This window comes from Oryzias latipes, chromosome 5 (assembly GCF_002234675.1).
Source record: "Oryzias latipes chromosome 5, ASM223467v1".
In the NCBI taxonomy this organism is placed as follows: Eukaryota; Metazoa; Chordata; class Actinopteri; order Beloniformes; family Adrianichthyidae; genus Oryzias; species Oryzias latipes.
In genome coordinates this window covers 17,096,207-17,121,724 of record NC_019863.2, presented here as the reverse complement: position 1 = coordinate 17,121,724, position 25,518 = coordinate 17,096,207, and the positions used below count along the sequence as shown (strand labels likewise).

Here is a 25,518-nt window from a genome sequence, read left to right as displayed (position 1 = left end):
TCAAGTTTGGAAAATTCTTCTCATGCTGTGTTATAAGATTTTTCATTTATTTATTTAAACAATGTCCTGACTCTGTTTTCTAGAAAAAAAAGGAATCTTCAGCTGTGGACCTTCTTTCTGCAGATGTGGTGGCTTCATCTAAAGCTTCTGCAGTTCAGGCATCTGCTCCTGCTCCCAATAAGCAGAAACCAGAGGTAATGTGTGCGACTCTACCAAGTTGGTTTTGGTATTTTGTTTTCATTCCAACACAACAGGCCACATCTGTACTGCAAGTGGAAGTGGGCAAAGTTTGGACAGAGTAAAGTTAAAGTAAGAATTTGATGGGTCCATAGGGATGTCAATAATATTTAAACCCCTTTTAGTGTAAAGTTACTTTTTCAACATTATAGAAATGTGCTTTTTTCGTAAACCTGCTTGCTGGGGTCACATGGGGAATTGCAATTTTTGTACCTACAGATTGACTTAAAAAAACACAGTGTCTTAAAGACTCACTCTGTTAAAAGAAAATCTTTTGGTTGTTTTTAACATGTTCTTGTGTTATTTGTCTCATGATGGAGGACCTAAACAAAGCAAATTAAGCAGAAAATTGCATTACTGAGTATTTCATTATTTTAATCATTGTGAATCAGGAGGAGATGAAAAAACGCCATTTGAAAAAGCCTGTATATATTGCATACAAACTGCAATAGCAGGCCACAAATTCCCTGTTGTGCTCCACTCTGATGCATCTACTTGCAGAGAAATAGATGCATGTACGTCTTTGTTTTCCTAGCCTGAGCGGGCAACTGGCTCAATACTGCTATAAAAATAGATCAAAAGATTATCGGAATGGGAATTAAAATCATACCAGGACTACTTTCATTTATTGTCTCAAAACTTGTGGAATTTATTCTCAGTGAAAGTAAAAAAACAAAAAAAAACAGCTTAACTTTTTTTAAAGGTCTTTAAACTGTATTTGCAGGTTGTTGTTTTTTTTGCTGGCTGCTACAAAATAATTTTTTGTTTGTCACAGTTGTCACTTTTTTCAAAGGAAATAATTGATAAGGAACATAGAATCTGAGGTGTAGTCATTGTTTATGGTTGTATAGTAGCTAATTTTTTGTTTGTTATCATCCTAACTTACAATTTGTCTTTGTATCTCTGTAGAAAACGGTGTGTCCTATGGAGCAACACATCACACCTGACGTCCTCCCTGCTTTACCACAACAAACAAAACCCAAGGAGAAGAAGGTAACTGTGAGGCCATCAGACACTTTATTTTGAAAGGGCTTTTTCATTCTTTGTGACTCACCTTAAAAAAAGCTCAGAGACAGCAGACTACAAACAGCCTCTCTGCACTGTTCTGTCCTCAGGATGACTCTGATGCTTTCAGCGCTCTAAGTGACACGTTGCCAGCAGCCGATAAACCAAAACCTGAACCCCCCAAACTCAAACCTAAGGATGTTGTGAAGGTAAGATCAGGAAAAGTGTCATGATTTTCCTTACATCTATGCTTTATGAAAAGCTCCCCCAGCAGCCAATGGCTTTTGATGTTGTCTTTTCTTAAGGAGGACATCAAGGCGACGGAGGGTGTGACTACTGGAGGGAACAAGTGTCCTCTTCCTCCAGGTTACAGGTTTGATAAGGAAGATCTCAAAGACATACCTGCACCTGAACCTGAGGTGAGATGCAGATGAGCTCACTCCAAGGTTTAAATGTAAACTAAAGAGTCTGTGGTGCTGATCAGCTGTTTCTGTGTGTCCTACAGCCCAGCCTGGATCCAGGTGAGGCTCTGGACTTTCTGTCTGGAGACTTTACCTCATCCTCAGTAGCTCCATCAGTCCAAGCTCCTGTAGCCCCTAAAGACCTTCCTGCACAGGTACACTACAGAACTCTTTCTGATTCATTCTGCAGCTTGCTGCCAAATTTGTTTGATTAAAGAGAATTCAAATACAAACTTTCATTTAAAAAAATGAAGGTTCTGCAGCCATATTCAAGCTTCTTTTGCATTATTGTTAGAGTCTTAAAATATTTTCAAGTTTGGAAAATTCTTCTCATGCTGTGCTATAAGATTTTTCATTTATTTATTTAAAAAATCTCCTGACTGTTTTCCAGAAAAAAAAGGAATCTTCAGCTGTGGACCTTCTTTCTGCAGATGTGGTGGCTTCATCTAAAGCTTCTGCAGTTCAGGCATCTGCTCCTGCTCCCAATAAGCAGAAACCAGAGGTAATGTGTGCGACTCTACCAAGTTGGTTTTGGTATTTCGTTTTCATTCCAACACAACAGGCCTCATCATGTTGGGTCTCCAAGGCTGCAATTAAAAACACACCAGTAAAAATATGTAGTTGTTTGAGCTCTAATAGAAAATAAAAGATATAGATGAAAAAAAAACATCATAGGTGTGATAGAGTCAACAGAAAATGGCTTAGTTCAATTGGCTACCTGGGGGATGAGAATATATGGTACACACAGTGTGACCTAAACCTTGAGGTGCAGTCATTGTTTATGGTTGTGTACTTATCTAACATTGTGTCTCTGTAGAAAACAGTGTGTCCTATGGAGCAACACATCACACTTGACGTCCTCCCTGCTTTACCACAAGAAACAAAACCCAAGGAGAAGAAGGTAACTGTGAGGCCATCAGACACTTTATTTTGAAAGGGCTTTTTCATTCTTTGTGACTCACCTTAAAAAAAGCTCAGAGACAGCAGACTACAAACAGCCTCTCTGCACTGTTCTGTCCTCAGGATGACTCTGATGCTTTCAGCGCTCTAAGTGACACGTTGCCAGCAGCCGATAAACCAAAACCTGAACCCCCCAAACTCAAACCTAAGGATGTTGTTACAGTAAGGGACACACAAACGCACAAAATGTATTTTAGTTTAAATACACCAATTTGTATTCTCAATTAACAATGCTTTGCTCTTTTTGTGATTAAAAGATACATTTTAAAAAGTTAAAATATGTGCTCCAAATTTCTTTTTCTTCACTTTAGGAGGAAAAAGTCATAAAGGAGAAAGGTGTGATAGTTGGTGATCGGGATGACACGCTTCCTCCAGAATACAGACGTAATAAAGAGGAGCCCAAAGAGAAGCCTGCTCTAAAACAAGACGTGAGTTCAGGATAAATTTCCTTATAACTTAATAAAATATTTTTTTTTTAGATACGAAAGAACTTGTGCGTGCAGTCAAGAACGCCAATAATTTAGTCATATTATTTAGAGTTTCCACTTAATTTTTATACTTCATCTTTTACAGAAGAATTTGCAGTACACCCATAAAGACCATATCAATACCTGAAAATTGTTAATTTGTGTCATAAACATCCGTATGTTGGCACCAATAAAACCATTTTTGGCTATTTTTGTTGTTTTCATTAAAAAACAAAACAAAAAAAACGTATAAAGACCGGCTCAGATGAAAATATGGTTTTTAACATGTTCTTGTAGCATTTTTCTGATTAGGTAGGACATATGTTAAGAACATTAAGATTCAAATTGGGTTGCTGAGTATTTCTCTATTTAAATTGTTGTGAATCAGGAGCAAATGAAAAAAATCCTGTTGAACAAAACCTGTAGCAATGACGGAGAAGCTACTGTGACGAACCACAAGCTCTCTGCTCCTCTCCATTCCAATGCATCCGCTTGCAGACAAATAGATCATATATGTCATCGTTTTCCTCGTCTGAGCTGGCATCTGCCTCAAAACTGTACGGCTCCAATATTGCTCGCCATTTTTGTTGCACTGATAATGTTAGGTGAGGGGCTTTAAGATAGCGGGGGAACATGTAAATAGATGAATGACGGGAAGCAGGGCCATCCACTACTTGGAAGCAATATTTTGATGGACTCCCGCTGCAGAAACTATGTCCTGGAAAACAACACAGCACAGTTTTTTATTTTTATTTTGGTGAAATACTGCATAATCATAATTAAAAGGCCACTAGGAACACATTAACAATAGATTAAAAGATGATCGGAGTGGGACTTTAAAAAGGATGATTATATGAATCCCCCCCCCCCCTGTATTCAAAGCAGTTTTATCTGGAACCTGCTAATTATCACTTCAGGAAATGCGGCAAATAAGGCAAAAGTGCCTTCAGTAATAGCACTTTTTATGACATGTGCTACAAAGATTCCTCTCTTGATGCATTAAAAAAACAATGAAAAAAAACAAAACGTATTGCAGTCATAATGAAAATGTTTCTAATCTCCTAATATGTATCCAAAATAATCTTTGAGATTTGCCTTATCCCTGCAGTTTTTCCCAACAGAGCTGAGAATATTGGTGCCAATATTGTTCAGGTCATTGTTTTTTAGTGTGAACATCACCAGTCAAGCTCTTCCCAAACTTTTTGTTTCTTGATCTATTTTCGCTGCTGCCCCAGATGTTAAACTTAACGTCGGTGAATAAATGCTCATTTCTCTTGTGTTCTACATTTATCTTTATTGTTTTATATTTGTTTCAATGTAAACGGCACAGTCAAAGGAAGGTGCAGCTACCACACCTAAAGATGGAAAACGTGTATTACAATCTACAAAAATTATACCACTTGTACAGAATGGCTGTATATATTTAGACAGATGTTCATTTTTTGACTTGTAGAATTCTGTGGATGACAAAACAGTGGAGGACTTCCTTTCTGCGGACTTCTCTGCTCCCGCCCAGCCTCCTGCACCACTTCCTTCAACCACGACAAAGCTGGAGCCCCCTGAGCTGCACTCAGAGCCCCTGAAGGTAGCACAGGAAAAATAATGCTGCTTCTTTTTTAGACAATAATTCTAAATTTACCAGTTATAATATTTATTTATTGTCTTTTATTTGTTTTTCTCCTTCTCTAGCCAATGGCTGGTGGCACTCTGGACTCTTTGGCTGGCACGCTGCTACCAGAAGGACTCCAGGCCAAAACTAAAACGGAGCAGCTGAAGGTAAAAAGATGATCCAGGAATGATGGGAATTGGAGTTCCTCGTGTTACTGAACTTTTTCAGGATTAAGTATGTTACAAAAGGGGTAGCGGGATGTCCTGCTCTACGTGTATTGTTACATGGCGCCCCCTGCAGATGGTTCTCTGGAAACTACTGAAGGAGAACTCGTCACTTTCCAGAGCAGCTAAAAAGTTTGTCCACTTTATTGCAGAGTAAGAACAAGTCAAAGACTAAAAGCAAGTCAAAGTCTAAAGTAAGCAAAGTGCTCGTTGCATGACAGGCTAAAATAGGTTTAAATATGCACGAGTTGATTTAAATTTTCTTTCTTTACCTTGGCTGAAACTGCTTCTTTCATCAACGAAACCTCCACACTCTGACATGCTTTGCTTCTACACAATTGCTGCTTTTTGTTTTTCTTTATACATTCTCGTAAACCTTTTCTCTCAGACGCAAGCTGAAGCGGAGGCGTTTGCCGCTGACCTGCTTTCAGCTCAGCTCACCTCAGATGTTGTGGCCACAAAAAAGGAAGGCAAGAGCTAGTTCACCTGGTAAGATTCACTCTTATTTATTTATATTTTTATTGAATTTGATAAATGTTTTTCTCTGTTGATTGATCTCCAAATACGTCTTATGCTTCACAGATTGGGGGCGTGGTCTGTCCTCCAGGGCACAGAGGGCACATCATTGGCGGAACTGCTTTTTGCGTAGTAATTCTATTTTCTAAGCTGTCACAAATGTACTTGGGTTCCCCAACACATTTGTAGGTGCCACCTTAGTTTTTCTATCACAGAGTTCAGGTATTTTCGAGTTCATATGAGATTTTAGGTCTTTCACAACAGCCCAGGCAGAAAAGATGAGTGACGAAAGAACAAATTGTGTTGAAAGGTGGGAGTATAAAACAAATATATTTCTAGAGCTGCAAATCTTGCATCTACATCTCAGATGGCAATCTTAAGTGACACACTAATATGACAACACACCGGTTATGTCAGCACGGTGGGGCTGTGGTGTATGGGGTGGGGGGCTGTCAGCACGTGTGGGAGCAGTATGGAGTGTGTGTGTGTGAGTGTGTGTTTTGTGTCGGAATGTTTGTGCAATCTTAATGTTGTGCTCAGATGTCGTTGAGAGACTAATGTACAGCAGAGTTTGCATATATATTTTGAACAAAGCTATTATTTCGTGTGGAGGATATCCGGGATTCGTTCTCCTGCTGTCGAAAGAAAAACATCTGTCCAAGAAAGGGTCTGTTGTATCTGTGAAGCCTTACAGAGAAACACTCAGCAAGTGCACTTTGTAAAATCAAGATTTCTTTTACAGGCATTGTAAACTGCCTCTGTTTACAGTTTTGCAGAACACAACACTGTAAAATCTGCAGGTTTATTTGTGTAATTAATATTAAGAGACACTTTAGTGGAAAAACATACAAACTGTAAGCTTCAAGATAATTGGCAAATCTTTAAGGTGCAAGGGAAATGTAAGTGTTTGTGTGTTAAAATAAGAATAAAAAAAAATTGTTCTTCTTGTACCGATGCGTGGTTTCCCACTCGGCTTACGGTTGAAGCAACCCACTTCCTTTTGACAAATGTTTAAACAAATGTCTGTTTATCAAATACAGTTTTGTTCCAAAAACCTTATTGTGACTGATGGGTAAGCAACAGATTGTTATTATATGTGCAAAAGATACAAACTAATAAAGGACATCACAACTCACTACATCAGAAAACATCTCGAGTGAATTATCTTTTGTATTTATCTCTTTATTTAAAAACTGTTTTTGAAACGGCAAAACAAAGAAAATATGTACACATGTAAAATTTCTAAATGGGCATTATAACTTTAAAAAAAATTTAAAAAGGACTTTCCATCTTTAGAAAGCATCATACAGTACATTTAGAAATAGTTTTGGATGTGAGAAAAGGTTTACGCACAAGCAGTAAAAATTATTTAAAAATGTAAAAATTGTGAACGGACAGGTTTAAAAAAATGGTATTTACAGTATGAATTAATCTAAAAACTGTTTATTATTTTTGGTTTTGTGTAATGATTGCATCATCAATTTCAAAGCAAAAGAGCTGAAAAAAGCAAATGTCAATAGGTTTTGCAACACAGTGTTATTCGCCATCAAACTCAAGAGAAAAAAAGGACAAAAATGCTTTTGCCACAATGTAAATTACATTTTCTAAGATTAAGATTAATGTCAATAAAATTCACTTTTATTTTTAAAGTTCAAAAGATGGGTTCAGCAGTAAAATGGCAACTCTTCAATCAGATGCGTGCGTTGGTCATTTGCTTTTCAGGAGCCAAAACCCTTGGCCTGCAAATTTTTTTTAAAACAAACAGAAAAAAAGGAACAACATTTATTATTCTAATCTGGAATTTTTAAGAAATGTAGATGTAAAAAAGAAACAACACACACACAGAGTGACAGCTTTATATTTTAAGCATTTTCTTGAAAATTTAAATGTATTTTGTGGTTTCAAAAGCTACACATTACATTTTTCTTTTTAAAAAAAGGAAAAGTATCATTTTAAGATTTAACCATTGTGACGAATGGTTTGGTAGAGAAAAGTGTAGCAGTTGTGTTTTTTTTAAAGTTCAATGCAGAAAAAATGTATAAAGTAAAAATATTAATGAAAATATATTTTGTTTACATTGGAATAATACAATTTAAATGTATTTGATGTGATTTTAACATTTAAGATTTAGCCTAAATTAATAAGGCAACCTTTAGAAAAGTTATTTGCCGCTTTTAGTCATTTTACAACATAAAAAAGGAATTATAATGTAATTTAGTTAAAAAAAACCTCTTACTTTCTCTTGTAATGGTGTGGGCATCTTCGTGTCCTCAACCCTGTGGAGAAAAAAATTATTATAAATGTCACATATAAGATTGTTTGAAACGTTCAAGTGTGTGAAGAATGTTGTGGTTTCTGAACGTACGATTGCAGTACAGCGTGATGATGATGAGAAGCAGAAGAAGAAGGCCACAGCCTCCGGCTAGAGAGCCCAGTATAAGTGGATCACAAGGCAAGAGTGGTTTTGTTTTCTCTGCAAAAAGAAATAAAAATATGTATTTTCTGTCTGTCTTTTTCCTGAGTATTATTAGTAAAAAATGGTGATGAATCCTGACACCTGCAGCCGGCATGTGCGAGCAGGCGCAGCTCCTGGTGGATGCACGTGTGGAGACAGTTGTTGGTGGATGGGTAAAGATCATCGACGGAGCTTTTGTTGTTTCCCGCTTTTTCTCTTTACAAAAACAGTACATGGTTATTTCGTTTCGCAAAAACCTTAAAATCCACTTTGTGGAACCGAAAATTACCTCCATGCACGCGCTCAATTTCTCCAAATTGTAGCATGTTTCCTTTAACAAGAGCGGCGCAGACGTATGCGCCACTGTCGCGCGAAGCGCTGAAGGACTTCAGAGTCAGAATAAAGTATGTATCCTTCTTCTCGTGACTGAAAAGGTTTTTGAATTGCTGTTCAAACTTCTTTTCCATGCCAGTGTTGCTGAAGGATGCGATGAACTCCATGTTGGAGCCATCCAGCAGTCGGAACCAGAAGACCACGGTCCCCTCTGGAATCTGACACTTAAAATGTACAGTGGATCCTTCTTGCAATGTCCTATCAGCACATGTGGTGACTTCTACTTGGAAAGAACAGACATTAGTCCAAGTTTCAAAGACAGGCAGGTAGATATGACCATACAGATACCCAAATAAAAAAAAAGTTTTGGTCTGGCTTACGCAGGTAGAACACAAGAGTCAGCAGGATCTTCATCCATCTTTGGTCCATAATTGAATCTTCCAGACAACAACAGCTGTGCAGTCCGTCTCCGTGGTGTTTTTTGGATGCTGCCAGGAGATCATTCGATGTGAAATGAAGCCACGCCCCAGCTGCGAAGCCTCTTCTCTGTTGCGTCAAATGGGATCATTGCACCGGAGCGTTTGCAGAGCCTCCTGCAACGCACTCGTGGTCTGCGCCTCGTTTTGAAGTGGAGCCCACCCGAGCTGCAGCGCTGCCTCTGGTTTCAGGCGAGGCAACGCGATTTCATCCTGAAGTTATTGGCACACAAAGGTGGCAGCCAGTACGCGCGCTGACAGTGATGGGAAACGAGTGCGCGTGGAAAAAGGAGCTGTTAGTGCTCCTCTGAAGACGTTTCCAGAAGCTTTGCGCTGATGGTTGAACTTTAACCTGACCCATGCTGTCATCCATTTCTACAAATCTAATGATTGACATGGTTTAACCCTTGTGCTATCCTAGGCACTTTAACATTGGGAGTGGGGTCATCTAGACCCACTAGACAGTGCGCTGAACTTTTTTCTTCAATGATTTGTGATCTTCACTGTCCAAATCCTCTCCACCTTTATCCACCTTTGTCATGGTAGGGAGAACACGTCAATGGTCATCTTGACCCCATAGGATAGTACAAGGGATAATTATTTTACGCATAAGACAATTAATTTTCCAATAAAGGGGGCTATTAGTTTTTAGCCTTAACATATCCCAAACAGATATTTTTTGTTATGAATAAAAAAATACTTCATATCTGAAAATGTATTTTACAAAATGCTTTTAGAAAAGTGGTCGTATGTCTTGGTCCTATATGTGAAAAGTCTCTCTTTGAATTGACAAACGGACTCTGAATCTGTCTTTCTCCATCTCAGTATGTTCTTTTTTGGAGCCAGTTTCATACCATCGTAATTGCTTTGAAATGGAACTGCAGTTGTGTTATAGAGAAAACAGGGGTCTGCAACCTTTAACCCTATAAATAAAAGCCATGTGGTCCAGTTTCTTACAGACCAAAACCCACTGAGAGCCACAAAGTCCCACTTTACTGTTCAGAAAAATACAATTTATTTATATTTTTGTGGCCATCAAGCCATTTAAAAAAATAGCTTTTAAAAATTTACAATGAACTGTGTAATTTCACTTTGACAACTGCACAGGTTTCTTTCAAAATAAAATGCATCCTGTGTCAAAAAGGATCCTACTGCAGTAGATTTGCAATTATACTTTAAGAACTTTGTCTCTGACACCAACTACACATAAAATAGGACATTTGCTTATGCTAATGGTAAACCACTCTAATAAATCAAACTTCTTACCATCATTGCTTAGTTATCTGACATGTTTGCATTTTGGAGGAAAGTGCTCAATTCCTCTTGATTTAGTGTGATGTTAATAGCGTTAAAAAACAAAAAAGATCCCCTCTAGTAAGATCACCTAGAAGTCTAAAAATAAAATGAGAAAATTTAATTGTCAAATTTATTATTAATTGAAATTGTTGGCGGTTTTCTTCAAAGCCAAAGAGCAACAATGAGAGGATGAAAGAGCCACGTGTGGCTCTGGAGCGTCAGGTTCAGACCTCTGGACTAAAACTTAAAAAAAGAGCTTTCGTTTGTTGCGATAGTTCAGAGTGCAGCAGGGTTAGCTGTGAACCTCTAGATGGCAGAAGTGGGATCCACAGCTGTGTTTGAGGAGTGTATCACCAAATCTGTCCTCCAAATTGAGCTGCAGGTGTTCTCTGCAGGAGCTGACAATGGTTAAAAATTTGTTGAGTTGTGGGCCGCACTTTTGCCTTAACACCATGGGTGTTCCCCTTCAAAAACAAGTTGAAGGAGACCTGATGGAAAACATCTACTGTGGTATCAGTGCATGACTGGACTTGCAAAAGGGAAAGAAGGACCAGAAGCACTTCACTGTTGGTTCCTTTAAAATTGTGGTGAGAATTGTGTTTCAGAACAAAGCCTCAGGAACCTAAATCTTTACAAGCAATTCCAGATGAAGCTGGTTTAGAAGCGGAACCAGCTTCTGGCTGAAACTATTGAACATATTCTGGACTGGTTTCTGTATTCTTCCTCCTGAAATGAAACTCTAGATTAACTGAGGAGAAAGCTGGCTGCTGATACAACTCAAAGCCCCTTATGCTTCCTGTTCTTTGATGGAAAATAAAGGTACCTCTTTAGTAAGGCCTGTTCTGACATTTCGCTCTTCTGGGGGCGATGTATCTGTTCCATGGGTGGGAGGAGATGGCGAGAAGGCAACTAAATTGAGGCAACAGGGAAATCAACATATACTGTTTCTCGTTAATTTCTCTGGTCAGATTTTCTTTCTTGTTCATTTTTATTGCTTAAATGGTCCTTATAAAAAACCCGTTTAGATCTTCATTTGTGAAGCGGAGATGAAACCAGGTTGGCTTTGGTGCTTATACGGTTTTCAGTAAGCAGGGGATTCTGTTGATGCTCCATCAGAGGGAAGACCCAGTCAGAGCAGCACTCACCAGGCCCACTCCACCTTTCCACATCTCTGTTTCAGGGATGAGTCACTCACAAACACACCTGCATGGGCTTCCCTGTCTTACTCACACAGGGGGTCTCCAACCTGAAACTCATGAGTGTGTGTGCTGATGAAGTGGGTGACCAGGGGAAGCCAGTGAGAAAAACAGAACATTCAGAAGACACGTCCTTTCACTCTGAAAATGGCAGCACTCTCAGTCAAAGTGTTGGAACATCACCGTCATTCGTCATTCTCCTGTTCTTCGCCTGTTGGCCCGCCGCCACTGTGATGCAGCACCGCCAAACATTATGGGATGCAAAGTCTCTCTGGAACTGAAGGCACCTAGAAGTAAGTGGAGATCTGAGAAAAGGGGGAATCGAACAGAAGCAAAGAGCTGCTGACAGGAACACGCCTGCTCACCATGTTTCTGCTGAGACTTCCTGTGAGGATGTTCAAGAACAAACACTCTTGTAGAGGGGAAATATTTCCTTCTACAATTTTAATTTTAAATTAATTTAAAGTTGCATAAATAGTGTTACATTGATTGTTGATTTTTAAGCAGTTTAAAGTAATGTTCTTTGTAAACATTTAATTTTCATTTAAATAATTGCAATTCTTTACACCTTCAGTGTGTAAAATTGATCAGGGCTTTATTTCAGGTTTCCCATTGGGTATAATCGGGTGTTCAAGTAAGTTACAGTAAAGCAACCGAAAGCATTTAAATCAGTCTTTGTTGTACATGTTAAAAACTATTCTTTATACTTTTGATGGCTTTGTGTGCTTACCTTAGCAATTGATTGTAACGTTTTTATGATGGATCTTAAAACTGTGTTGCATCTTATTTTTTATATCAAGTTGAAGTTTGAATTTATAAGACAAGTTTAGCCCTTAAAAGTTTTCATATGATCATGTTATCACCACATAATTTCTGTATATTTTTCCCATTTTTTATATGTATCTTCTCTCTGTCTAATCGAATAGTTTTTCAGTCATAGAAAAAAACACGAATACCTTACGTTTCACACCTACAGCTTTCATCAAACAGCTAATCGTTCCACCTTGATGTTTGTCTGTGTATAAATATCTGAATTTAGCGTTTAGGATGGACATTTTACTTTTTATAGAAAGCTTTTCTCTTACAGGAGAAGGGAAAAGTTCTGGAAAGCATTTTAAACGAAGAGCGGGTACATGACATCTAACCGTCCATTTACAAAAATAGGTAGCAAAAATACACTTTTTAAAATTAACAACACATTGTTATTATAATGCAGTTTTATCCATTTAAGCCTGGATAATGTATATTTTTATGTTTACATTCCCCATTGATGTTTTACAAAACCCTTTCAACAAAATTTACCGGTAGGCTTAGATTTGACCATTTCGACTTCAAAATGTTCCATAAAACACTGAATGTTTTTTTTTTTTTCATTGGATGAACCCTTCATACATTATATTCATGCTTTCTCAAATTTTCTTTAAAAAGTTCTTTTGAAAACAATTAGTAAGCTGAATTATTAAGCAAAAGGAGTTTATGAAAGATTCTGCCATCTTTACATGTTAGATTTTAAAAATGTATGACATTTAGTTCTAACCTTTAAGCCCCTTGACACCTGAATTTAATTCTAACTATGAAAAAAAAAACAATTCTCCTCTGTTTTTGCTTTTACGTAGATGCTAGATAAAGGTAATTTTTGAGCCAAAGTGGTTTGATGCATGTTAAAGCTTCTTTATGCTCCAAGGTCATGCTAACGTGATAACTTTGTCTACATTTCTTTGATTGAGCACGTTACAGCAGAAGAACTGGCAGTCTGATGTAATTCTGACTTCAAATGTAAAATGACTTTACTCCTATTTGCCAGAATTCATCACACTGTATTGTATTTTTGAGGACATTTTGTGGAATGAAATGCTCTGCATGAATAAAATGAGCAAAAACACCCTTTACCTGAGACTGTCTTTTATTTTTTCTGTCAAGTCTGTTTTCATTTTTCAGTGCTCTTTCTGTGTCTCCCTGTAAGTGCTTGCGGTTGGGTCTGTGGGATCTGTTGTGGTCGATTTGTTTTAGAGAGGAGATGAAGAGCTCAAAGCTGAGCGAGGCGATAGCATCTCGGGGAACATGGCTCCGTCTCTCCTCTTTCACTCCAGCACACAGGAAAGAGCTGCGCACGCTGCATTAGACCAGGACCACCGCCGCTGTCACTCAGCCCTCCCCACACACACACACACACACACACACAGGTGTGCAGCCAAATGTGTGTGTTAGAAACACAATTCAAACTCAAAATGTCTTTAAAATGACTACATTTTACACACAAATTAGAAAAATGTTTTTTGCTCACAAGTACTTGAGACCCGTTTTGATAGAAACAAAATGTTTATACATCAAATGTATGTAAAGGAAGAACCTTAACCCCGTCATTCACCTACTCAACTTCCGCTGAGCACAATATTGACGATAGAAGCACAACACCCCCTTCTATGAGTACAGTAAAACCAAGTCATGTCACATTTTGAAGCAGAGGACTTCTCAGAACCCAAGTTATCTACGTCGGATCCCCTGTGTTCTTAGAAACTTTCCTGGCCCCATACTTGGATGGTTTGGGTGGTGCTAAAGGGCCACAATCTCACAAAGGGAAAGTGTGTTCAGGAACTTATCACTGCTCAATATGAAACATTTTTAAACACCTCACTGCTCCTTCATTGGTTGAAATTAGGCAACTTTATTAAACAGATTTACAGAACAATGCTTTTTCTCTAACATACATGAGTGATAAAACACATACCTGTAACACAGTGACAGACGAAAATATAATTAAATACAAGAAAAAGCTAAATGAAAAACAAAGAACATTTCAGTCCAATTGTTCTAAGTTTTTGTAAAGTTACGTTTCCAAAAAAATTTTCATGTTTAGATTAGCATGAAAACCAGTTTCATAAACCGCAGTGAAGTCTTGTAAGCCCTCAAATGTGCAGTTCTTTTATTCCGAAACGATTTCATAAACTAAAAAGTTTTAGATTTCAAAGATCCAAACATTGATCTGCATTCCCATTTGAATAAAAAGTGACAAAAAAATACAAACAAAAGAAAATATACAACAAAATTCTATGTTACATGGCTGCTTCAATGGTAAACATATTTAACATGATATGCTGCCATCAGCGGAGGGGATCTTCACTTTGTTCTGGATCCAACAAGCGCATGACTCCGTGGAAGAACATCAGCATCTGAGGCCACAGCAGCAGGTATCAATCTCTGACAGCTTCATTATGGAACAAAGGTTTTATTGCACATTTAAGATACTTACGTTCAGTCAAATGATTAACAAATATGAAAGGCGTTAGGACATTAGCCTTTTCCTGAGAGAAACAGAAGAAACAGAAATTGAAGTATCCTGGTAAAGCAACTTTAACGGAATTAAAGAATCTTACAAATACTGTTTTTTTATTTATTTATTTTATATTACACTTACTTCACAAAGTGGTGGTGACACTTTTTTGGCAGCCCTGAAATTAGTTAGATAGATGTTAAAAAGGTTTAAAAAAACCCTGTCTTTTTCAAACTGAAATGCTCACTTTTTTAAATAAAAAGCAAAAGAAAACAGGTGTTTCCCTTGAATGTTTCTCCTGCCTGAGTTCATATTAATTTGCTTGTAAAGTCAGGACATCACTTACGGCTGAAGTAATACAGAGTGCAGAAAACAGTCAGGGCCAAGCCCGCCAGAACTCCAACCAGCGGCCAAAGAACCCGGGAGTCACAGACTTCTGAAGCAAACAGAAAATATTTAGAAAAGTAAACTTTTTGAAACATGTTACTTCTTATTTTTATGTTGGATAGCTTTTATTCCCAAATCACATACAACGAATAACTAGGTTAATTACTGAATTACTAGACCATGTGTGATTTGGACTCCTTTTATCATAAAATGTACTGTAGAATTATGACATACCATTTGAAGTTTTCTTTTTGCAAAGGCATGGAGATCTGACTGGTTTCTTAGTGGTTGTAGTTGGAGGCAATGTTGGAGGGCTCACTGTCCGGTAGATACAGAAGCAGGGTTGAAGATAGAAACATTGCATTATTTGCACAAAAAAATGCTGTTTTTACCAAAATCTTAAGTTAAAGCTTGTTTGTTTTTGACCAGTTCAGTAGCCTTGGGGTAGAGTGTACGCCCTGAGACTGGAAGGTTGTGAGTTAAAATCTGCTTGAAACTCAGCATTAAGGGGTTGGATTGGAGGGTTAATTCACCAAGTGGTTTCTCAGCGCTGCTGTTTTTGCAGCTCACTTCTCTCCCAGGGGAAGGGTCAAACAAATGTCACACACCTGGGTGCGTGACAGATAATGTGACATGCAGATTTATGCACAAGACTCAAAGTTTGACCAGCAGAAAATGTGATTTTATTTTTTTTTCTCTTTTTGTTTCCTCAAAAACATAAACTGGATAAATCACGTCCAAAAAGATGGCTCACATCTTTCAACTGTTTTTGAGTCTCGTTCTGTGCTCGTCATCAATAGTCTTATTCAAAAAGGCAAATTCATTTGCAGAAGACAGAAGATTTGAATTTACTACATTTATCCCCCTATAATTATCGCTGCTGTTTAGTTTGTTCTGAGTTTGCATCATTAAAATTAGTTCTGATAGCAGAGATTTTTATGCAGCAGAGGACATCAAAAATCTCTGCGTACGCTGTAATCTACTTTCTTTCTTTCTTTGGATTGCCGTGACACAAAGCAGTTCAAACGGACACACTTGATATTACATGCACATAATATTTGCACAGTTTTGACTTTTCATCATACAAACCTCCAGGCAGAAGAAGAGTTCCAGGCCGAAACGTTTCAATTGTAAGCTGTTTGTCGCTCAGAACGCAGGAATAAATCCCTGCATCCTCTGCTGTCACATTAATGATGCGAAGCTCAAAGGAAAGACCCTTCCTGCTGAACTTGAATCGTCCTTTATCTTTAAACGGACCGCTAACACGATCGGCATTGTTACATCTGCCCAGGAACTCTACTTTGCTGCTGTCAGGAACAGTGCGGAACCAGAAGGCATAGTCACATGTGGATGGCTCGCATTGACAGTCAACAGCTTCATTGCTGTTGATAGGGGGGTAGAGAACTTTAAAATCTTTTCCTGGCAGGGCCTCAATTGGACCTAAAAGAAGTGGATAAGAGAGCGTTACTGGGATTCCATTGAGAAAAATCCCATTTTGTGCACTTTGAAAGTATAAAGACAGTTAGATTGATCTCTGTGGGTTTCTTCTTATAGAGATAAACTTTGCTAAATGTGTAACATTTGGTGTTTAAAAAAACATCTAAAATTCACGTTCTCAGTTAATCGTATTCAAAGTTAGAGTTGAGACTAGAAATTTAAAAGCCGTTCAACAGGAAAAAGTCTTTAAAACTGAGCTTCACTTATTAGGAACGACTTTCCAGAAGGCCCTTTTCTGAAAATTAAACAGAAACCTTTAAATTGTATTTTAGGATTAACCTGATTTGACAGGTGAAATCTGTTGGGTGTTGGTGATTTTCTCAACAACAATTAAAAATGGGTTAATGCTGGATAGCGTATCAGAAATTACAATGTTTGGAATTTAAGGAATAGAGCTAAAATAAATCTGAACACCTCAATCTGATGTGTTAGTCTGATGAAGCATGTTCTGCTGTGCATTTCTTATGAATAAATAAAAACAGTGACAGGCTGAATGTGGCATCGGGGTCAAAACAATATTCCAAACAGCGTCATGTGAAACCCCAACATGAGACAGAAACATCCTTATGTTAAAAACAATTTTTTAAAGCTTTTGTCAGGGACTTAAAAAATACCTTTAAGTTCCCACCATAAACTACTGCCTAATGATAATTAAAGACATAAAGTAGCAGGAGACGAACATCAGTGTGAAACGAGAGCGCCATCCCACCCTACAGGCCCCAGACAGAGAACGGCGTTCATAACATCTGCGGCCCAGTGAGAGGAGAAGTAAGAAGTCCAGAATCTTACCAAATGTCCAGCCTGTCACTGTCATCAGAATCCAAGCCGGGCCCAGCGGGATCATCCTGTCTGCTAATGTGAGATCAGCTGTGTGAGCAAGACGTGAGAGTCAGCTTCAAGATGTTGATACTTTCTGTTCCTGCTGACTATCTGTCAGAGATGAAGGGAGGAACTGCTATCTCAGGCTTCAAGGTAACCCCCCCAGCGTAGCATGCACGAGGCCAATCTGATTGGCCCACACTCCAGCCAAAGGGCATGAGATCATGCTTACACTGATGGGTTCAAAAGCCAAGCCTAGTGGTAGCTTCATTGTCCCTAAAGGTACAAAACTGTGCACAGGCAGTGTTAAGAACTGGACCTCATTGAACTATCAGAACATTAAACTAGAAGCAGATAAATGATCGTTTTAGAATTTAAATGTTCGTAGCTTTATAATCTGGATGACGAGACTGATTCAACACATCTTGCTGCAACCAAAAAACTGATTAATTAAAAAAAAAAAAAATGCAAATGCATTTTTGCATCATCATTTTTTGCTTCAATCTTCCAAAATCTGTCATATCATTTTCATAAATGTGCTCTTATTCAGCCCACTTCTATTTAGCAGCTATTCAGCACAATTTCTCAATATTGTTTAAGAAAAAAGAAAAAATATTTTCATGTAAGATTGAAAGAAAACAAAAAAATTAAAACAGATATTACATAAGAATGAACTAGTTTTGACCAATTTTGACATCTTTAAATCTAACAAACTTAAATGTCAAATAGTTTTCACGTCCCGGATGAAGGCCAAAGATGTAGTAGAAAAAGGTAGATAGTCATTTTACTGTAAACAAATGGTAATGTGCCACATGTGCAGATATTTAAACATGCATATCAAATTGAAAAAAAAGCAACTGTTTGAATTTCTGTGGTCTTTATTCCCAGGTGTGTGACCTCGAGCTCAGCAGAGACCTACTTGAGCTTTAGGTCTCACTGCAGAGCACCGACTGGGAATACCAATGTGCAAATGTGAGCGTACACTTTATATTCACTGGAAATATGGCAAATGTGTTTCCAAAATTTTAAGAATTACTCCAGAAAATGAATTGTTTGCATGTGGATTGGCTTCTGTTTCATATCAGCGCTCAAAACGTGAGACAAAAGTGCAAAATAAACAGGAAAAAAGCACTTAAACAACAGGCTAAGAGGATTTTAGAGCAAATGTATTCATTTATTTAAAAAAATATGTAATGATCAGGATTTTTCCACGGAAACCCATAACTCCCTGAAAGCCCAAAAGTAAAAACATTCTTTAACAAAATCTAAGTTTTACTGTAAAAAAATGTAAACATTGAAATAAATTTAAATAGAAAAAGCAGAACAAACACAAGGTTTTAAGTGAATTCAACTGCAAGCTGCAGCTAAAGACATGCTGAATTAAAGAACACTAGAACCAAACAAAGAAATAAACAACCTGGGCTGCAGATTATTAGTAAATGGGAAAATATTTAAAATGGCCATTTCATTTATCCTTTCTTTGGCCAAGCAGATATTTCTGATAGGTCTGTGCAGAAACACCTTTTATTTTAGCATTTCTAAAGTAACGTTCAAGGTATTCTGCTGTAATATCATGTCACTATAGGCCTATATTTAAAAAAAATGGTAGAAAAAAATCTTAAATCTTTTAATGTTGAAGAAATACTGATGCGGCATTGACAGTGCAACCATAAAACACCCAGAAAGACAAAGGATTTGTGCTTCGTTCTTCATTAAAGAAACTAATCCTGTCAACATTTGATCTACAGAATTTTCTCAGATGACATTTTTTTAATAGATAAAATTTAATATCAGAGTACTTTGTTTTTACGGCACTATGAACCTTTCTGCTATTTTGCTGCTTATTATAAACAAAACAACAGCAAAATCATTTCAAATGTCAAATTTGACACGGTTACTACAAAATAAAAGAGGAACGTTTGCTCAACTGAGCCTCAAAGTAACTGTATGTAGGTAAGGCTTAGAGAGGTCTCGCAGGAGTTTTAAAGGATGTGGGCAGCTGAACGCTGTACGGGGGTCGCAGATCCGCGCGAGAGGAGCGAGACCACAGGAGTCTTTGAAAACAGGAGATCTCAGGGGGCTTCAGAGAGGCTCCTCACACATGGCAGAGCGGCGAGGCCTTTGTTGGTCTCAAATTTGAAGTCGTGAGCTGCAGCTTTGTAGTTTTACCCAATTTGAAAAGAGAAAAAAAAGCTTTTGAATCTTGGTGTGTTTTGTACAACTACTAGACTAGACTGGAGCAGTTTTGACTTTTATAAAACCTTTCATTGCATTTTCAGTTTGCTGCTCCAAGAATAGCTGTAAACTGTTTCTATAGATGAATCTTGACATTTGTAAAGAGCTGTCCTCGTTTGAACTCTTGCACCTGTCTGACCTAAAACTCCTCATGTGATGTTAGGATCTGCAATACATCCCAACCCCACATCGGCGCGCACAAAGCCGAAGAAGAGCAGCAAAAAGATGCCCCACATTTGAGATCCCTTCAAAGAGAAACGTCAAGGATTTTCATAAAGGGCTTTTGAAGTGGACTCAGGTTTGCCCCGTGTCTGCTCAGCTCATGTTCTCACAGGACTCTGTTCTTCACAGCAGCTGGACTATGACGGATGATCTAAGAGGCTTTGCTGCTCATCCAAGCGGCTTCTTGAGCTCTAACTGCGCCACCACCAGACAGACAAAGGAATTACATACCATTTTGAAAGAAGGGGAAACATTTGATCAGGAAGGTTTTCGTTTTGTGTCCACATGACTTCAGGATAGTTTCACAAAAAACTTAAAAAAAATACAAGATTTATTTGCTTTAGCCAACACCGAGAGTGTCCAATGAGCTGTCAAAGTTAAATTTACAAAAATTACAAACGTTTTATAAATTAATGATTGACATTCATCAACATTTCGGCAGAATCAGTTCTTGCCAATTCAACAACCCAGAATGGAGTCGTCCCAGAGCTTCTCCTCCTCTGTCCTTCTATCCGGTTTGTCTTTTGTTTTCTTCTTCTCTTTTCCGTATTTGAGTTTGGCTTGTTTGTCGTGTTCAGTAGTTTGTAAATGAGGATCTTTTTCTTCCTCCATGACACTGCTCTGCTGCTTTTTGTCTTTTGGTTTTTTATCACTAGAAATTCTTTGTTTTTTTCTTCTCCCCTCATCCTCTGATTCTACAGCCTGCTCTTTTCTCCTCCTCTTCCTCCTCCTCCTCTCTCCTCCTCTCCTCTGGCGCTTCAGCCTCCTCCCCTCTTTGTCTGACCCTTCATTTTTTCTTTTCATGTATCCGTTCTTCCTCGTTGATGTGCTCGTCCTCCTGTCTTTGAGCTCATGTTCACCACCATCGCTGTCACTTGTGTGAGAGCTATAGGAGGAAGATGAGGAGGAGGATGACATGCTGCATGAAGGGGAGCTTAAATGTCTTCTGTACTGCCCACTCTCTGTGGGACCAATGATGAACTGTGAAGGATCCGAGCACTGGAGAAGTGGAGGAGGACCGTTATATCCAGAATTATGGAGAGTACAGGAGGATCCTGGATAAACAGGATGCCACGTTCCAGACTGAGGGGGATGAGGAGGGTTAGGGATCGTTCCGGCCATTTCCCAGTTCTCCGACTCCTCCTGGGCTTCTTCCTCCTGGTCCCCCTTTGCTGCATCACCTTGAGCAAGGCCTTGACTGGTCTTAGGAGTGATTCCCCGGGCTTTCTGGACCTGAATGTAATCTGCAAGTTCATCTGCAAATGTGTTGTAGACTTTTGGTTGGGATTTAAATAGTTCGCTAATCTTCTTCTCCCTGGTTAAAAACAAAGAAACAAATTGCATTATGAATCGCTAAAGTAAAGAGAAAAATAAAACATAAACCATTTGAATCATTAAAGATCAAAACTAAGAGGAAGGAAAGGAAAACCAAATCAAAATAAAATGTTGAAGAATGTTCTTGGTTACTCATAAGAAAAACATTCCTTGAAGTTGCAGATGAAAAAGGTTTGTTGGTTCACTAACTGAATGCTGTTATTATTGTGACTTTTATAGCTGTACTAGAAAAGCTCCAACAGGAGAAATCAAAAGAATTATAAATAACTGTTAGACAAGCTTACTTTTATCTGTTAATGGAATCAAGTTTTACTCCTTTCTATCTTGGCTCCACTGGTTTTTTTAAAGGCTTACATACCAACTAAATGAGATGGAAAAAAAAAGACCTAAGATGGCCTTTACTGGAAATAAATCTGTTATTATATTGCAGTGATGTGGCAAAACTCCATTTTCAGCCTTGCTGTCTGGAGCGCAGATGCCACGCCCAGGTCTTACCTGGTCAGGTGTCTGTTTCCCTGCATGTGAGCCTGGTACATCTCCACAGAGTCGAACGGCACGCCACATATCTGACACATCAGGGAGTTGGCTGGAGGAGGACGAGGGTGAAAAGGTTAAAACTACAAAAGCAAAACACACAAGATTTTGACCTGTTTCCATTTTCCAGTTTAATCTCAAAATCTTCAAACTTTTACCTCCACCTTAAAAGGATTTGCCAGAAAGCTACACGTCCTCATTATAACCTACTACCCAGCTGGTCTGTGAAAGGGCGAAAGCATCATGGCTGACGGATGTTTTCCCTCAACGTTTGTTCATAGTTTCAGGACGATCAGCAAAACAAAATTAATTCCTTGTTTTATCTTAGTGACAAAGAAATCCTTTTACAATAATAGACAAATCTGATGCAGTATTTTACTATAAAATACTACTTATATTACTATAAAAAAAGTGAATTAGACAGATGTGTTTTGAGAGCAAACACAATATAAACTGAACATTAGTATGCTCAAATACACCAGCAGGTGATGCACAAAAACAAACGTGAATTCCACTCAATTAAAAATGTCTGTTGGTGTGTTTTGGTTTTGAACATCCCTCTGAAAATGACTTGTTTTGCATTTACAGGTACTCCTTTTTTGTCTGCTTTAAGGCAGACTTCATGTCTGCAGGAGAGTTTCTCTTTCTTCCGGTTCACTCTCAGTCTATCAGCTACGTTCCTGTCATTTGACTCTGTTTTAATTCTGCAATGGCCAGCTAAAGCAGTGCTTTGAACCCACCGAACACAGCTGGATTCATCAATTGTACACTGCAAAAACAGGCCCCCTAGAAATAAGTCAGAAATTCTTACAATTTGAAAGATTTTCTTTAAATAAGCCAAAAATAAATCTACCAATGTGGAAACATAAATGGTCTTACCAGGAATTCCTACTTTAAGAAAACAATTTCCAACCACAAGGGTTGTTTTGCTTTTGAAAAACGTTATTGATAAGATTTTTTTCCTTGCAAAACAGAAAATAAGACATTTTTTCTTGAAGCAAGGGTCTAATACGTCCTCAAGACTATGTTTTTGCAGTGTACCTCTCAGCTTGTGATCGTGTCGGTATTTTTTGCCTTATGATAAGTGGTCTAACATTGATCCGTGCAAGTATTTCTTCTGGAAACAAATGGGAATCTCAATGCAGATAAAACATTCCTAAAGAAGACAAGTTTCCAGAAAATATGGTCAAACATCTTCATTCCCTGTAGTGTACGACTGTCTGATCTTTTGTCATCAGAAGGTGCTTTAGTACCTTGTTGGCCATCGCCTCCCAGCTCTTTGAGAAGCTCCTGCCTTGCCACATTTCTCTGGTGTTTCCGTCCGTTGTAGTGCTGCAGGGCCATCTGAGGGTTGTTGAAGGACGCAGCACAAAGCGAGCAGTACCTGTCAGGGTCTTTCAGGCTGGAGTTTGTGCTGCCTGTGGCAGCTGTTGGGTCCAGGTGAAGCTCCGTGCCAACATCTGAGGCTGCTTTCTGCTCAATCTTACCCGCAGGATTTGGCGAAGGAAGCTCTTCAGATTTTTGGTCTGCAAGAAATGATGAAGTTAAGGCTAGTTTCTCTTTGCTAGTCAACATAATTGAAGAAACTGGTTCATGAAAGTAATAAAAACAGCAACTTGGATCTGTCAACACTTGCCTGGAGGGTGGAGAGTGTGTTTACGTAGAGTTTTTGCATGAGTTTTGCCTTCATAGTGGGACTTTGCCACCACATCCGAACTAAACACCATGTTACACAGCTCACAGAAACGGTTTTTATTAGTTTGCAATGTCCGCTGGTAAAAACAGGAGGAACAGAGATAAGCATGGCGGAAAATATACAGAAAATATCTTTTTTTTTGTTGCAAAAAAATTAAGAAAAGATCAAATCTAATGCATTCTTCCTTAATAGGGTCGTAAGTGTACTATACCTTTTACCTTCAGCCTTGATTTTCATTTAGTAAAAATGGTGCACTAAAGGTAAAAAGCATAATCTGGAACTCAGCACTTACCTTGACCTCTGCATTCTTCTCTCCTCTTAATGTTTTTAGGTACACTTTGACCTTCTGTGCATGCTTCTTTCCCTGCAGTCGGAGGAAATGTGAGCGTTACTTCAAAAAATTCATACGACATCTCTGCTACTGGAACCCTTAAAAAAACAAAGCTATGTCCCACCTCATAGTGGGACAGTCTGTGGGACTCGAACAGCAGCTTGGAGGAACAGACGTGACAGTAAGTGTCAGTGAGGAGACCCTGCAGCAGCTGCTCGTCGCTCTTTTCTCCTGCAGGAAAGGGAGGAGAAAAGGACAGGTTTGTAAGTGATGTGATACACAAAACACAACAAAGATTATAATGTCCTGACTACACTTAACGTCAGAGACTCAATAGCAATTTATCCTACTTTCCTTTTAAATTCTAAAAACTTGTTTACAAACACACTTAAATGTTTTAAATGTAAATTTGTTAAAACATTGCTTTGAACAAAATTGAAGTATTAGTGTACAATTCGTTTGTAGGAACACTGGTAAAAAAAAAAAGTGTATTTTATTTTTTTGCACTTACGGTTTTTAACTACAAGACTATCATAGAAGTATGTTATAATCATTTTTAAATGATGGTTCTACCACATTGGAAAACCTGTTATTTCGCCTTTATTCTGCTTCTTCAAGTGAGATGTATTTGTTTCTCATTAGGAACCATCTTGTCACTCAAAGTAACCCTTTCCCTTTTTGTGATTGTCCTCATGTCACTCTAGTCGCTTGATCAAAACACTAAATGCATTACAAAATATTACATTTGTTATTTTGAATAACAAATGTCAACAGAATAAATATCTCCATTACAGGACACATGATTGTATACCATTAAATGTTTAATATAGTTGAAATGTTCTCAGTAGATTTGAAATGCAATGGCTCACATTATTCGGAAAATAATGCGATTTCTTTGAACTTACAAGACCCTAAAGTGTCATTATAGATAATTGATTCTATATTTAAAATGAAAAACAGGTCAAATAGTTTTATTCATTGTTTTTTCAAACAGAAAAACAAAAGGATTACGTCATATTTAATATATTCAAAATTGTATTCGCTGATGCCAAATAGAAGACATTTTATGTAATGTTTATTGTGGTTTTGCTGATTACAAATTAAGATTTTTAAGTCTATGTTTCGACGTCAAATGTAATTATGGTGAATTATAACACCAACACAGCCTGAATTGTGCTTTTTTCTTTTTTGTTTATACATTTAAAATACTGTACTTAGATTACCACAGTGGCGTTTGGCTGTTTCAAATTAAATGAGTCATTTCAAAATAAAAGTTAGCTTAACTCGATGTCTTTTTTCTTCTTCTCCTCTTTCTTTTAACCTCATTAGTGATCAGACCCAATCAGGGATCAGCTAGTTCCTTTTATCCCCTCTGTAATTAAGTTTATCAATTAATTGTGGCTCGATTAGACTAAATTGCTTTAAGTGGGAACAGACTAACCCACTTCTCCTTTGTGGTCTCTGAGAAGCCGTGTGGCAAAGCCCGGATACCGGATTCCATCACGGTCGTCGTTAAGCTCGCGTCGCTAAATTCCATGAGCTTGGTTTCATTTCCTACTAGGACGATCAGGTGTCAAAATGTATGATGACCCTCCCTTAAAACGCCTGTGCGTGCAGAATTTACATAAATAGCTCAAAAATGATCATCTTGAAACCAGCCTCTCACAGCTGGTGATAGCCTTTTCAGCTAGCTAGGAGGCTAAAATAGCTCCCCAAATTAAAGAGTTGGCTAGCCGGTTAGCTCAGAAGCTAATAACACCGTTTCGCAGTAAGGCAGGCGACGACTGAAACTTCACACTTTAAACACAACTCACCTTCTACATGGACACTATCATGTTTTGTGTTTATTACTCTGTCAGTATCTGTGACAGAAGCCGCATTTGGGGAACTGACAGTGTTATTTGAAGTGTCTGACAGAGCAGGAGTACACTCGAAACTCGAGTCCATTATTTTCCT

At 38.1% G+C, this 25,518-nt stretch overlaps 4 protein-coding genes across 29 annotated transcripts in view; 1 reads left to right on the top strand and 3 right to left on the bottom strand.

Annotated features, from left to right (window-relative positions):
- cast (calpastatin) overlaps positions 1 to 6,622 on the top strand; it is a 31,355-nt gene extending 24,733 nt beyond the window's left edge. For 15 of the 24 annotated variants that reach the window (XM_011475105.3, XM_011475100.3, XM_011475109.3 and 12 more), the window contains 14 exons: positions 84 to 194; positions 1,147 to 1,230; positions 1,353 to 1,451; positions 1,548 to 1,661; positions 1,748 to 1,858; positions 2,095 to 2,205; positions 2,521 to 2,604; positions 2,727 to 2,825; positions 2,975 to 3,091; positions 4,584 to 4,715; positions 4,820 to 4,906; positions 5,116 to 5,157; positions 5,352 to 5,452; positions 5,546 to 6,622. In XM_011475105.3, coding sequence (XP_011473407.1) covers positions 84 to 194; positions 1,147 to 1,230; positions 1,353 to 1,451; positions 1,548 to 1,661; positions 1,748 to 1,858; positions 2,095 to 2,205; positions 2,521 to 2,604; positions 2,727 to 2,825; positions 2,975 to 3,091; positions 4,584 to 4,715; positions 4,820 to 4,906; positions 5,116 to 5,157; positions 5,352 to 5,444 — 1,284 coding nt within the window. In that variant the 3' untranslated portion in view covers positions 5,445 to 5,452; positions 5,546 to 6,622. The remainder of the gene's footprint in view (positions 1 to 83; positions 195 to 1,146; positions 1,231 to 1,352; positions 1,452 to 1,547; positions 1,662 to 1,747; positions 1,859 to 2,094; positions 2,206 to 2,520; positions 2,605 to 2,726; positions 2,826 to 2,974; positions 3,092 to 4,583; positions 4,716 to 4,819; positions 4,907 to 5,115; positions 5,158 to 5,351; positions 5,453 to 5,545) is intronic. The other 9 variants (XM_011475114.3, XM_020703294.2, XM_011475116.3 and 6 more) reach the window with 4 other exon arrangements.
- Positions 6,396 to 8,878, bottom strand: LOC100125537. 2 transcript variants are annotated; one of them, XM_004068973.4, is made up of 6 exons: positions 8,648 to 8,878; positions 8,224 to 8,550; positions 8,037 to 8,150; positions 7,845 to 7,952; positions 7,716 to 7,755; positions 6,396 to 7,218 (listed from the first exon to the last, which is right to left on the bottom strand). In XM_004068973.4, exons 1-6 carry the CDS (start codon positions 8,694 to 8,696, stop codon positions 7,170 to 7,172), a joined length of 687 nt encoding a protein of 228 aa, XP_004069021.1. In that variant the 5' UTR covers positions 8,697 to 8,878; the 3' UTR covers positions 6,396 to 7,169. The 2 variants fall into 2 exon arrangements, with proteins under 2 accessions (XP_004069021.1, XP_011473421.1); XM_011475119.3 differs by having other exon boundaries at positions 8,224 to 8,547; positions 8,648 to 8,871.
- Positions 8,879 to 13,880: 5,002 nt separating this feature from the next.
- LOC101173540 lies at positions 13,881 to 17,344 on the bottom strand. 2 transcript variants are annotated; one of them, XM_011475097.3, is made up of 7 exons: positions 17,180 to 17,344; positions 15,983 to 16,333; positions 15,128 to 15,211; positions 14,853 to 14,942; positions 14,651 to 14,684; positions 14,486 to 14,537; positions 13,881 to 14,405 (listed from the first exon to the last, which is right to left on the bottom strand). In XM_011475097.3, the coding sequence occupies exons 1-6, from the start codon at positions 17,232 to 17,234 to the stop codon at positions 14,519 to 14,521; spliced, it is 633 nt and encodes a 210-aa protein (XP_011473399.1). In that variant the 5' UTR covers positions 17,235 to 17,344; the 3' UTR covers positions 13,881 to 14,405; positions 14,486 to 14,518. The 2 variants fall into 2 exon arrangements, with proteins under 2 accessions (XP_011473399.1, XP_004069020.1); XM_004068972.4 differs by having other exon boundaries at positions 14,853 to 14,939.
- A 1,023-nt stretch (positions 17,345 to 18,367) lies between these two features.
- Positions 18,368 to 25,518, bottom strand: LOC101173296 (zinc finger matrin-type protein 1). Its single transcript, XM_011475096.3, has 7 exons — positions 25,377 to 25,518; positions 23,687 to 23,793; positions 23,524 to 23,595; positions 23,172 to 23,307; positions 22,789 to 23,061; positions 21,497 to 21,587; positions 18,368 to 20,981 (listed from the first exon to the last, which is right to left on the bottom strand). Exons 1-7 carry the CDS (start codon positions 25,507 to 25,509, stop codon positions 20,126 to 20,128), a joined length of 1,668 nt encoding a protein of 555 aa, XP_011473398.1. The 5' UTR covers positions 25,510 to 25,518; the 3' UTR covers positions 18,368 to 20,125.

Bases quoted from the DNA above. Each gene is read 5' to 3' on its own strand.
- LOC100125537 (XM_004068973.4), bottom strand. From the start codon at position 8,696: ATGGACCAAAGATGGATGAAGATCCTGCTGACTCTTGTGTTCTACCTG. The intron at 8,551-8,647 runs GTAAGCCAGACC...GTTCTTTCCAAG, and splicing joins GACTCTTGTGTTCTACCTGC to TAGAAGTCACCACATGTGCT. The intron at 7,756-7,844 runs GTACGTTCAGAA...TTTTCTCCACAG, and splicing joins CATCACGCTGTACTGCAATC to GGTTGAGGACACGAAGATGC.
- LOC101173540 (XM_011475097.3), bottom strand. From the start codon at position 17,234: ATGATCCCGCTGGGCCCGGCTTGGATTCTGATGACAGTGACAGGCTGG. The intron at 16,334-17,179 runs GTAAGATTCTGG...CACTTCTTTTAG, and splicing joins AGTGACAGGCTGGACATTTG to GTCCAATTGAGGCCCTGCCA. The intron at 14,943-15,127 runs GTATGTCATAAT...TGTTTGCTTCAG, and splicing joins CAAAAAGAAAACTTCAAATG to AAGTCTGTGACTCCCGGGTT.
- LOC101173296 (XM_011475096.3), bottom strand. From the start codon at position 25,509: ATGGACTCGAGTTTCGAGTGTACTCCTGCTCTGTCAGACACTTCAAAT. The intron at 23,308-23,523 runs GTAAGTGCTGAG...TGTTTTTACCAG, and splicing joins AGAAGAATGCAGAGGTCAAG to CGGACATTGCAAACTAATAA. The intron at 23,062-23,171 runs GCAAGTGTTGAC...CATTTCTTGCAG, and splicing joins ACACACTCTCCACCCTCCAG to ACCAAAAATCTGAAGAGCTT.